Raw genomic sequence first — 12,831 nt, 5'->3', positions numbered from 1 at the left:
CAGTGCACTGTGTTGTTGCCAGTGTTTTTTGGACACTGTTCCGAGCATGTTTAAGGTAGACCGGGCTAAACTGTGGTGTTTGGTAGGTTAGGTGCGTTAAATGCATTTTTGACTTACAAACTTATGATGGGTTTATTGGGATGTAACCCCATTGTAAATCGAAGAGCAACTGTACTTACTAGCTGTGTGATCTTGGACAAATCACTTAACCTCTCTGATCCTCTATAAAATGTTTCATCATCTATAAAATGGAGACAGTAACTGCCACCTCGTTACTGTGATAATTAAATGAGAATGTTTATAAGGAGTTTAATAGAGTGCTGTCACTTAGAAAGCATCTGTTAGTCTGGCCTCCTCTCTGACCTTCATTGTCTCTCTTTTTAGGTGGTATCTGATGCTGCAGGACAGGGCGTGGCCATCACAGGCAACCAGACCTTCAACAACTGGAACTGGCCCAACGCAGTGATTTTTGCAGCCACAGTCATCACTACCATCGGTTAGTCTTCTGATACCTTCAGGATACCTGCTTCCAGGCTCTAGCTTCAGTTCTGGCCTTGTCATGATAAAATCAGGCCAGTTGCAGCCTGTTCTTTTGACATTTTTCCCTGGGAATTTAATAAATCCTTGGTGACTGGCCGTGCCTGGGAGACTGTGTTCCAGGAGTCCTGACCTGGGCTTTTGGAGCAGAAATATGACACAACCTGATAGCCAAAGCTATGAGGAGGTTAAACAGGTTGTTCACTGTACAAAGCCAGCCTCCCTATGCTTGCTCAACAAGCTGGGTATCTATTCTGATTATCTATGGCTGGCTGCATAACCAGCCACCCCAGAAGTTAGTGACTTAAAATACAACTTCTTATCTTTGGCTGTTCTGTGGTTTGACTGGTTCACCCAGTCAGTTCTTGCTTGAGGTCTCTTGATGCAGTGGCAGTCGTGGTGGCTGGGGTTGGAGTTGTCTGAAAGCCCTGCTGGCAGACATCCAAGATGTCTTCTTCTATCACATGTTCGATAGTTGATGCCGGCCATTGGCTGGGAGCTCAGCTAGGGATGAAAATACAATGGCGTGATCATCCCATGGTATGGCAGCTGGATTCTAGGAAGGAAAATCCCAAAAGCAGACATTTCAAGAGATCAGGGGGGAAGCAGCAGGCTTCTTAGATGTAGACTACCTCTTGTCACTTTTGCTGCACTCTGTGGTCAAGCGAGTCACTAAAGCCCAAATTCAGAGGGAGGGGAATTAGACTGTAGCTTGACATGAGCGGCAGCATGCCTGCATGAGAAGGGAAGGGATGAAGAATGTCTCTCTTTGGAGACCGGCTACTACAGTGCTCTAGGGTATCTACCCAGAGAGGGCGTCTTTTTCTAATTTGCAAATTGATGCCATACAGACGAGAAGACTTGCTAATGGTGGGGGTTTAGTCTGGTTTCAGGGAGCTCCCCATCTGGTGGCAGACATAGCCCGTACTATTATAATTGCTATAAATGATCATGACCATAGTGTGACCAAGGGAAATGTCGTTTCCTAAGTATTGATATTAGGTCAAGTGATCTTAGAGAATGGGTCTCCCTCAAGCTGTGTGTGTGTGTGTGATAGAGCAAGAACTACTCTGAGTCTGGGTCCCTTACCCCTGCTATGGCTCTGTTCTTAGCTTCACTTCTTTACTTCCTCAGGCTATGGCAACGTGGCTCCCAAGACCCCCGCTGGGCGTCTCTTCTGTGTCTTCTATGGTCTCTTCGGAGTGCCGCTCTGCCTGACGTGGATCAGTGCCCTGGGCAAGTTCTTTGGGGGACGTGCAAAGCGGCTGGGCCAGTTCCTCATGAAGAGAGGCGTGAGCCTGGTATGTCCTCAATCCTAGGTGCTGAGCAGAGATGAGGGGACCCTGGCAGGTGATGGGAGGGGGTGGGAAGGATCCAAGAATCCAGAAGGATCCAAAGGTGTTTGGACAGATGGCAAGAAGGCAGTTTCAGAGCCCTCTGCCCTCCTGGGTTAGGCTGGGAACATTGCTCCTCTCTCCTTCCCTGGGCAGCGAGCCCCCTCCCAGGTGTGGTGCCTAGCTGGCCTCCCCTCTCGCCACCTCCCCGGCCCTCTGGGTGTTCATGCTGGATTCCCCTAGTCTCTCCACCATGTCTGACTTGGTCTCCCTGTCACCCCATCAGCGGAAGGCACAAATCACGTGCACAGCCATCTTCATTGTGTGGGGTGTCCTCGTCCACCTGGTGATCCCGCCCTTGGTGTTCATGGTGACCGAGGAGTGGGACTACATCGAGGGCTTCTACTACTCCTTCACCACCATCTCCACCATCGGCTTTGGCGACTTTGTGGCCGGTAAGTCTCGCCTTCTCCCCTTGCCTCTGCTTCCCCTGCTTCTCCAATCTCAATTCATTTGACCTTTCTTGGGAGCCCCGATCGGCATTCAGTGTCCTAGGTACTTCCCCCACCCCGTGGGGGTCCTTACCCTACCCTGCCATTTGAAAGAGGAAACGAAGGCACAGAGTAACTGCAAAAGACTTTTCTATTTTCTTTTCTTGATACGTGGCTTTCTTCACTTCCTTTCTTCATGTTTAGCATCTGATCTTTTCCTCTCCCTCTCTTCTTCCCCATCTCCTAAACTTAGGTGCGTAGGTGCACCAGGCGCGGGGGATAGGGCCTTCTGCTTGTAGGGTTTGTGCCCGTTACCCAGAGAGCCCCGAAGCCAAGCCAGGCTCTTCCTTCACACAGAGCTGCCTTCCTTCCATGAATTACAAGAGCCGAAGGAGTTGTCCTGGAGGCTTGGCTCAGAGACCCAAAACTTTGCTCTTGCCACAGGCAGCTTAAACATAAGAGGCCTTCTCCCAAGCTGCCCTACCTCTTTAGTAGGGCAGGGAATCTGGGCAAGATTCCCTCCCCTACTTAATCCAGGCAGGCAATAAGATCTTTGGCCCCTTCATCTAGTCCCAGCCACTCAGTACTTTTGCCTGTGGCCTGCAGAAAATCCTGGTTCTTAATCTTCCTGACACCACATTTGGCCTCACTGACCCAATGTTTGTTCACTGACTCAGTGCCCGTTGCCTTGGCCGGTTGACCTTAGCCTCTGCTCTGAGGGCCTGGTCTCCCTATCTCCCTTCCCAGGGGCCAGGGCCAGGTCACTACCCTTCTGCCCCATTATAAGTGGAGACTTGGGAATGCTGGGAAGGGTGGCTGATCGGGTGGGAGGAACAGGAAAGAGAGGCCTGAATACTCCACTGACCTGGCAGACCTGGGCCTACTATTTTAGGAGATGAAGTTAGACAGAGGCACAATCTTGCCATTGTCTAGCCATTGGGGCCCAGAGCAGGCTAAGGAAAAACTTTCGTAGTGGAGAAGCACAGCAGGGTATTTCATCATACTTTCTCAGCTCCAGCAAGACACCAAGCCTCTGCTTCAGTGTCCTCATCTATAAAATGGGTTTTAAAAAAATGTAATAGCACCTATCTCATAGGGCAGTGGAAAATCAGATAAGTTGCAGTTTATCAGTGCTGACAGGAGGGCCCGGCTATATGAGCGTGTGCGCAGGTTGTCAACATAACTTGCATATGCCCGAGAGCCCCGAGTGAGCGTAGCAGCACCTTCTGTCTGCAGGGCGGATGGCCACTGCCTTTGGGGAACCTTTAATTAGATGAGGGAGCCCCACTCTAGAGGAAGCCCCTTTTCTCCAGTCCCTTTTCCAGGTTGCTCCGTCTCAGGGGGAAAGGGCAACACAGGATACATAATGGTATAGATTAACATGCCTGTAAATGGAAAATTAAAGAAATCTCAGGTAATCTTAGAGTGTTGGAGAGCCACCGGAACTGTGCGGGGCCATGTGGGAGGGCTCCCTGGAGCAGGTGTCAGGAACCTGGCCTTGGCAGAGGGTGATGTGGAGTGAGCAGAGCCCTCCAGGCCATGGGAGGAACCGATCCAAGGAGGGAAGAAATGAAATGAGGAAGCAGGCCGGACCTCACTGAAGGAGAGTCAAGGCTGTCCAGAATATTTCCCGCCGGGACCAGTGCTCACAAGTCCTCTTGGCCTCCTTTATGTAAGCCAGTGAGTCCGTCCCCAGCAATGAGGATGTCATTTAATTTCTGGCCCAGTTTTAAATGAACTATAATATATATACCAAAACAGTACAGAAAATAGCTAAGTGTAGATAGTGTAGGTATAGGTGACTAACTGAAAGGCAGACATTCATGGACTGTTTTCCCGGCCTATGTGCTGGCTCCAATACCAGCCTCCCCAGAGCCCTTCCCCCTTGAACCTCCCTCTCCCCAGGGAACCACTCTTCTGACTTTCAGCAGTTGAAGAAACTGAGGCTCAGGCAACTTGGGGACTAGGACAGGCACATGACTCACCGGGTCAAGGCCCTCAGTGACAATGGAGTAGTCCAGGTTCTGGAACGGTCTCCTTTTCTCAGTTTGTCCCCTTCTGTGTTCTGGCGACGTGTGCCTTCTCAGATAACACATCTTTGGCCCTTGAGTGTTTCCGGGTCCCTCTCCTGACCCTCTGGGCTTCCTGTCCTGTCTTCAGGTGTGAACCCCAGTGCCAACTACCACGCCCTGTACCGCTACTTTGTGGAGCTCTGGATCTACCTGGGGCTGGCCTGGCTGTCCCTCTTTGTCAACTGGAAGGTGAGCATGTTCGTGGAGGTCCACAAGGCCATCAAGAAGCGGCGGCGACGGCGGAAGGAGTCCTTCGAGAGCTCCCCACACTCCAAAAAGGCTCTGCAGATAGCAGGGAACACGGCATCCAAGGACATCAACATCTTCAGCTTTCTGTCCAAAAAGGAGGAGACCTACAATGACCTCATCAAGCAGATTGGGAAGAAGGCAATGAAGACGAGCGGGGGTGGTGAGAGGGTCCCGGGGCTGGGGCCGGGGCCGGGGCCGGGGCCTCAGGAGAGTGGGCTGCCAGCCATCCCTGCCTCCCTGGCCCCCATGGTGCTCTATTCCAAGAACCGGGTGCCCAGTTTGGAAGAGGTATCTCAGACACTAAGGAGCAAAGGCCATGTGTCTCGGGCCCCTGGCGAGGAGGCCAGGGCAGGGCCCCCCGAGGATGGCTCCCCTACCCCTGAGGTGTTCACTAACCAGCTGGACCGCATCAGTGAGGAGGGCGAGCCGTGGGACGCCCAGGACTACCACCCGCTCATCTTCCAGAACGCCAACATCACCTTTGTGAACGAGGAGACCAGCCTCTTGGACGAGGAGACGTCAAAGTCCTCGCTGGAGGACAACCTGGCCGGGGAGGAAAGGCCCCAGGAAGAGGCTGAGGCTGAGGTGCCCTTGAACTTGGGTGAGCTCCCCTCATCGGACGAATCGACCTTTACTAGCACCGAGTCAGAGGTCTCTGTGCCTTACGAACAGCTTATGAACGAGTACAATAAGGCAAACGGCCCCAGAGACACGTGAGGCGGGGCCGGCTCCCCACTCCACCTTTGATGGCTTCCATTGCCCTCAGTCCTGGGGCATGCTACTATGGCTGGGACCCCCTGGAACTGGGAGTGGGGGGCTAGGGGCCTTCCTTACCTTCCATCCCCTCCAGCTAGACACCACTGTCAAGCATGGCACGTGCCCAGGACAGGGCCTCTGTTTTCCAGCTGAACTGGCACCCTGGCAGTGGGAGGCATCTGTCCTAAGCACAGCTGGTATATTTGACGGTTCAAAGACATGTTTGCTGGTAGGACTGACCCCAAAGAGGCCTGCACTGCGTGGGTCTTTGCCCCATCATTTGGTTGAGAATGTCACACGGTTCTCTTAGTCTGGGCCCTCAGCCATTTGAGTTTACCAGCATTAGTGGGCTTTTTGTGTGTGTGCCTGGCACTGAGCTAGGCATTTCGGAGAGAGGAGGAGGGCAGGGTGAGACCCGGGCACTTCAGGCCTCAACAAGAGCAGGGCCCTGCCTGGGGCAAGGATTTCTCCAACCCCAATCCCACCTGTCCGCTTGACTGGCCCTTACTGCAAAACTCAGTAGGGAAGAGGTCACCTGGGGGAAGGGAGAGAGGAAATAATGGGCTGGTGCTGCAACACTCCTGATATGTAGGGCCCAGAGCAAGTCCCAAGGGTGCTTGGGCAGGCGTCCTAGCCCTTGTTGGTTTACTGGGACTGCCAGCCCAGCCCAGAGACCAGTTCTCTGTCTCAGATACCCTTTGGCCAAGCAGTGGTAGCTGCAGGTTTTCTGCCTCCCAGGAAGTGGTAGGAGGAGGAGAAGGTAGCAGGCCATGCCACTGAGGCTGCAGCTCCTGGAGCTAGTGACCAGGGAGCTACAGGAGTGAGCTCAACTCTGGCTTGGTCTGCGTCCCCCATACCCTTCCATCTCCCCTGTGCCCAGAACAAGGATCTCACCGCTCCCCAGGTTGCTCTTGGCTCGCAAGTGGGGAATGGCCAAATATGTGAATCAAGCTCCTCCCTCTAGCCACTGTTTGGGGGGTGTGTGTGTATGTGTGAGAGAGAGAGAGAGCGCACAGGAGCATGCACAGGTGTGTGGGAGGGAGGGGGAGGGGGGTGATGGGAGAGAGAATGAAAGGAAAGGATTTGCGACGGGAGGAGCAAAAGATAATGTGAAACTGTACACAGACTGTTTCTGGTGAGGGGCTGGCAGAGATCTTAGATTCTCCGTGATACACACCTTGGGGCCAGCCTGCTCTGCCCTGTATGTTTTGTTTTGTTATTTTTTAAATAAACTGCTGTTTTTTATATACCTGTCACCCGTTGTTGGCTTCAGAGCCAGAGAGGAAAAGAAGGTGAAAGAGCAGGGTCCCAAGGATTGGGGTGTTCAGTGTTCACCCTCCTACCCCCACTCATTTGGGCCCTTCTCAGTGACCTCAGTCAAGGTCACGATGTCAAGTGTCGCGACATAGTGTGGGAGAGGGCACCTGCTGGCAGGTGAGCAAAGTTGGGGAAGGGTACCCATCACAGGCAATGGATGCTGGGCAGGAGTTAAGGGATCACCCTTGACCCAAACACCTCTGCCTCTCAGCCCCCTCCCCGGTACTGTGTGGCCAGATGGAGCCAGAACCCCACCCACCCCCCAACATGTGAAGGTAGTGATGGGCATGTGTGCCCACACCCCCAGTTCATCCTGTAACCGAGGGCTATGCTGGCCCGGCAGCCAGGCATGAAGGAGCGGAGCGGCCTTTTGTTTTTCTGTGAAATGTTTTAATGAATTCATCCTAGTTTCCTCGCCCTGCCTTGCTGCAGCGTCACTGGCTGTTCTGCAATTGCACACACTGTATGTACATACTAGCAATGATGTCAAATGTAATTTATTTTAACATTTTTACAATAAAACATGAGATGGACAGGCTAGTCTGGTGTGTGCTGTGGTGGGGGTGGCAGGGGTTGGGACAGGGTGCTGAAGTTGGAGGGCAAGGTTGTGGTGGGGGCAGGGAGGACTGAGGACAGCCTCAGAGTCAAGAGGAGAGTTGGGTGGTCTGGAAGGGAGAAAATGAAAGATGAGGTGATCAGGACAGGCCTCGAAGGGGTGGCAGTTAACGAATCTGAATGAGGATAGGGAAGGAGCATTGCAGAAGGAGTCCAAGAACCAGGAAGGAGATTCGGGAGCAAAAGGAGAGAGGTGGGGGTGATCATGGCACACCCGCGTCACCAGTCTGCCCGGCATGCTTTAGCTCAGTAATACGTGAATGAACTTGTTTGTTCTTGCAACGATGCTATGTGGTGGGTATTGCATCCCCATTTTATAGACAAGGAAACAGACACTGAGAGGTGGCTTGTGCAAGATCTCAATAGGTAGGGAGGGAGCTTGGATTCAAACCCACACAGCCTCACTCGGGTCTGTTGAGATTGGACTCTTCTGTGACAATTGCAGGGCTTTCTCCCAACACCACACAGGACAGTTAAAATTTGGAGTCTGTTGGAGAAAATGAAAGATTCTGTGATTTCAGAACTGAACGACATCTTTAATGAGAATATGGATGTGTTTGCAAAGGATCCTGTATTTAAAATACAAACCAATTCTATAACTACTTGATACATCATCCCTCCCTCTACCAAAACATCTCCCCACACCCCTCACACACACACGCACGCAGGTCCGAGGTTCCCTGGTTGTGCTTTAGCCTCTTTCAGCCCCGAGGGAACAGTTCCATCACATTAAGCGCTGCCTTAATTTAGCACGAACTACTGCCTTTATTTTGCACTTGACCATTTCACAAAGCCTTTTGACAAATACAGCTCGGAGCTTCTTTGTGGCACAGGTTATTCGGCCCCATTTGCAGTTAAGGAGATGAAGGCTCATAGCTACAGGGGCACAGCTTCACAGGACTGTGCTCATAGATAAAACACAAACAGAAGACTGGGGAGCTTTCTGAGCAAAAGGTCTGGAAATGAGACACTGGAGCAGAGGGTGGGGCCTAGAAGGACCCAAATTCCTGAGAGGTCAGGAGCAGAGGAGAGGTACAGTGCAGGGGGCATGGTCTCGTCGCAGTGCCTGAGCTGTCAAGGGTGGAGATAGAAGAGGTGGTTTGGGTGTCAAGGGAGAGGACCCTGGCAGAGAATACCTCTGCTGTTGCCAGATTCGTAACCCGAGTCAGACCTACTGGCTCACAGGGTACATTGTTCAACCCCCAGAGACCCATAGGGCTCTGGGAGTGCACACTCCCACTGCAGTGGGACCGGCAGTTCCTTGAACTCTGGCCCTCCCTGCTACTGCCCAGAAGCATTCCTGTCCTAGCAGTAAACTGGCACTCTGTTCTTCACAGTCATTTATTCAATTAATGTTCACTGAGCACCAACTACATACCAGGCTCTGTTCTGGGCACTCGGAAAACAACCGTAAAATGGACAAAAATCCCTGCATTCATGGAGCTTACAGTCTGATTCCCTTTACTCTCATTTCTGACCATTGTTCATGGTTTGTGCTTGGTATTTATGTCTTGTCTATATTTCCCAAGCCTCTTTCAATCTTGTCTCCTCTTTTAACCCAGTCTTTTAACCCTCACCACAGGTATTATTTTTTTAAAATCCAAACTATTAAGCAGCAGCAAAAGAGCTTCCCTGACTTGCATTTCCAGTCATGCTACCCTCCAGAAGTCCCTAATCTAATGGGGGAGACACCCTCAGAAAACACAGTCAGACAGAGGAGATAGTTCCTACCCCCAAAGAGTCTGCAATCTGAGGGGGAGAGGAGCACGAAAATAGAGAAACAAGCACAAACTGTGCCAGCTGGGCTTCTGCCCTCCGTTTGGTCCCAGTAGAGTCACTCAGCTCCATGCCAGAGTCGATAAAAAGAAACCAGGATGTCTGGGTTTCACCCCCTTACTGGAGAGGGCCAGTCACCTCGACCACATGGAAGCTTCCTTGAGCCCAGGCAGAATGAGAGGGAAGGAGGAGGCAGGTTGAGCCACATTGCTCTGGGTGACGGCTCCTGGAATAGCTGCCCTTCTATGGGCCCCTGTAAATAAGCTCTCCACCCCTGAAGTAACGGATCCTCACTTTCCAGATTCATACACAACTGGCCCAGGAGCAGGATACCAGTTCAAAAATTGCTAGAATGTTTTTGTGTACCAGTGAGAGCACCTCCCCAAATCTACGCCCCTCCCCTCTGTCCTGGCTTCCGTCCTGGCCACTACGATCCAGGCCACTACGGCTCCTCACCTGGATCTCCACAACAGCACAGGGCCTGGCATCTAGCAAGGACTCCACAGATGTTTGTTGAATGAGTGAATGAATGAATGAATGAATGAAGCAAGCCAGCCCCCTTAGCTCGTCTCCCTTCCACATGGCCCTCACTGCAACCAGCAGGATGTATCCTAAACTCAAATCTGACCACTTTATCTCCTGCTTTAGACTCGTTAGTGGCTCCCCTTGCTCTTACCGGCCCTCCTCCCTCTCCAGCCTCATAGTTCACCCTCCTCCACTTCTTTGTTTCTCCAATGAAGTTTCTCCAATGAGCCAGGCCTTCCTGTGGCCATGCCTGTTTCCTTTGCCAGGAACATGCCCTGCCTGTCTCCTGGCTAAGTCCTAAGACTTGTTGGAGTTCAAGGCGAACATCAGCTTCTCCGAGACGAGTTCCACAACTGCCTGCCCTCCCTCCAGATTCTGGGTCAGATGTCCCTCCTCTGTGCCCAGAGTGCCTCCCTCAGCAAACCACTGCTTCGTGCTGTTCAGGCTGCTTGTCTCTTGGTCTCACACACCAACTGACCCCAACTAGGAGCCTCGGAGAGAACAGGCTTGCTCACTTTTGGATCCCTACCTCAGGGCCTGGCATGGAAGAGAGCTCAGCTGTTCAGTGTTTACTGAATGGAAAGTGAATGAACCAGAGTCCTGGAATCTTATTTAGTTCCTCTCTTCCCGGGGCAGAGGCCAATCAGGAGGCAAGTCTTGTTCCACAAGGGCAAGTCCCAGCAAAGCTGGGTGGATGATCTTGAGGGACCTTGTCACAGACTGCGGTGGCCTGGTGAGTCACTTCATTGTGCTAAGTCACTCAAATGTGGTGGGCAGGACAAGGACACAGCACACCTTATTTCTTCACACTCCAGAAAGTACCTCTGTCCACACCCCCTTTTGCGTTTCCCCCACACCTCTCTGTCCTCAACTCTCATCATCCCCAAGGCAGCCCAGTCACTACTCCCTGATGATCAGGGTCTGGGCCTCCCACCCTAGCGGCCCCCTGACCCCATGCTTCCCTCCAGAGTGTCTTCGCTCAAAGTGACAGCTCACCTCAGCTCCCAGAGGCCAATTTACAAAGCCCTTTTATGTCCATTCCTGCAGGATTACTCAACAGCCCTGGGAGTCAGGGGCAATATTTTACAGCCTCCACTGAGGGGCTTTTTCAAACAAAGAAACTGAGTGTCTTGGTTTGGTATCTCAAGGGAGGAAGACCTGAAACCCGAACTGAGAGATGTTTGGAGGAAGTAGCAGAAGGAAGAGGGAGATAAAGATGGGGGAGAACAAAAAGTAATTAAAAGGGCATTGTTGAGCTGGTTCCATTGTGGGCATTTGGGCCTCGATGCTGCTGGTGATCCCCTGAAGAACCTGTCCAATATAGGTCTGAGGGCAGGGGACCTGCATTTATACACCAGTTCCCACCATCATTGGTTAAGGATGCCCCCTAGGGGCATTAATCCCCACCTTCCTGTCACACATGCTGGATGTGACAGACTCTGTTGTCCAAAGATGGCCACGACAATACTTCCCAGCCCCCATTCTGGTCAGCAAAGTGACCTCACCACTCCCCCAGCAAGAGGTGGAGTCTATTCCCTTTGCAAGTGGGCTGGCCCTGGGATGACAGTTTCGATCAATAGAATACTGTGGAGGTGACCTATGCTTTTGGAACCTATGTGTTAAGAAGACCTGGCAGCTTCTGTTTTTCTGCTCTTGGAGAAGCCAGCCACAATGTAAGAAATCCAAGCACTTTGGGACTCATGCTGTGACGGACCAAACTAGTCACATGGAGAAGCCACATTAAGAGAGAACCTGCCCAGCCAAGATTCCATCTTAGACATCCAGCCCCAGCTCAGGCTACATAGAGCAGAGCTCAGCCATCCCCCAACCTGCAGAATCATGAGCAAATAAGTGATCAGTGTTGTTATAAGTTTGGGGACGGTTTGTTAAATAGCAATAGATAAAGGGAACACTGGCTGGGCTTGCCCTGAGCTAAATGACCGTCTGCAAGCTTCAAAGAAAGCTCTCAGGTGGAAAAGCAGTGAGGCACCAAGGCACTCTGAGGAGGCACTCGGGCACCATGCATGGGACTGTCCACTGGAGCTTCACTGACACCTGACGAGAACCGAGGGATTGGAACATGAGGCACAGACAGCATTTACTGCCCTGAGACTAAAACTCTTTGAAGTGGCCAAGTTGAGGCCAAATGCCATCAAGTCTTCTAACTCCTTATACAAGATCAAAGTTTTTTACCTTCAAGATCTCAAAATCCCTTCTACTCTGGGGTCTCTAGTCCTTTCTGCTCTGTTTAAACAGTACTAGAAGCCTGGGGTATGCTACCAATGCAGCCATGTGACCTAAATAGCCACATCTGCCATTTATGGAATCCTTACTACATACAGGCACTAACCAGGACACTTTATGTCCATGATCTCTTTTAATCCCCACAACATTGTGAGGTCAGTATTACAATCTCCATTTGGAAGCTGTGGCTCAGAGCTGTTATGTAACTTGCCCAAAGTCACATAGCTAGAACACAGAGTCTATGCTATTAACTACTATACAAACCTGCCAGGGAGAGGCTCTCATGCTCAAGGGCGAAGGTGCCCAGAGACGGTGCCCTGGCATGACTCCCAGCCACTCCTTATCGCAAGACCAATGAGGTGAATCAATCAGCAGATCCCAGCCCTGCGGTGACTACCCAAGAATTAGCAGGGGATTCCTGGGTTCCATCTTGGGGCATTCTGACTTGGCAGGTCTGAGGCAGAACCCAGAAATATCCAGGTTCGGGGAATACCTGGCTGGAGATCTCAGAAGCCAGGTCCTTCTGTGTTTCTGGCATCCCCTGCCAATCCCTCCCTGCCAGTGTTTTCATTCTGCATTGAAATCTGTGTTTACTTCCAGTTACGTTAAACTTCCTCCTCATTCTTTAATTCCTTCACCTGCCTCTGACCAGCTGAGCGGCTGTTTATAGTGTTGACATCACACTCTATTCAATTCAAATGGCCTGTATTTGTTGAGTCTCTTTTAGGTTGGCTAGAACACATGATGGTGACTGAGGAGGAAGAAAAATGAAGGGCAGACAACTACCAACAAGGCGGTTAGGCCTTCACCTCTGTGTCTCTCTACTCACCCAGATTACCACCCTCAGTAGTTCGCTCCAGGGGAAAGGTTCTGACCCAGTGGTCTAGAGCCCATTCATACCAGCTTATGAGAGCC

At 51.6% G+C, this 12,831-nt stretch overlaps 1 protein-coding gene across 1 annotated transcript; it reads left to right on the top strand.

Moving 5' to 3' along the window:
- Positions 1–322: 322 nt before the first annotated feature.
- KCNK5 (potassium two pore domain channel subfamily K member 5) lies at positions 323–7,289 on the top strand. The gene is made up of 4 exons (XM_023527553.1): positions 323–496; positions 1,672–1,838; positions 2,158–2,326; positions 4,523–7,289. Exons 2-4 carry the CDS (start codon positions 1,818–1,820, stop codon positions 5,398–5,400), a joined length of 1,068 nt encoding a protein of 355 aa, XP_023383321.1. The 5' UTR covers positions 323–496; positions 1,672–1,817; the 3' UTR covers positions 5,401–7,289.
- The last annotated feature ends 5,542 nt before the right edge of the window (positions 7,290–12,831 follow it).

The sequence above is a fragment of the Pteropus vampyrus genome, unplaced genomic scaffold, assembly GCF_000151845.1.
Source record: "Pteropus vampyrus isolate Shadow unplaced genomic scaffold, Pvam_2.0 Scaffold18, whole genome shotgun sequence".
Taxonomy (NCBI): domain Eukaryota; kingdom Metazoa; phylum Chordata; class Mammalia; order Chiroptera; family Pteropodidae; genus Pteropus; species Pteropus vampyrus.
This window is presented reverse-complemented; position numbering and strand designations above follow the sequence as displayed.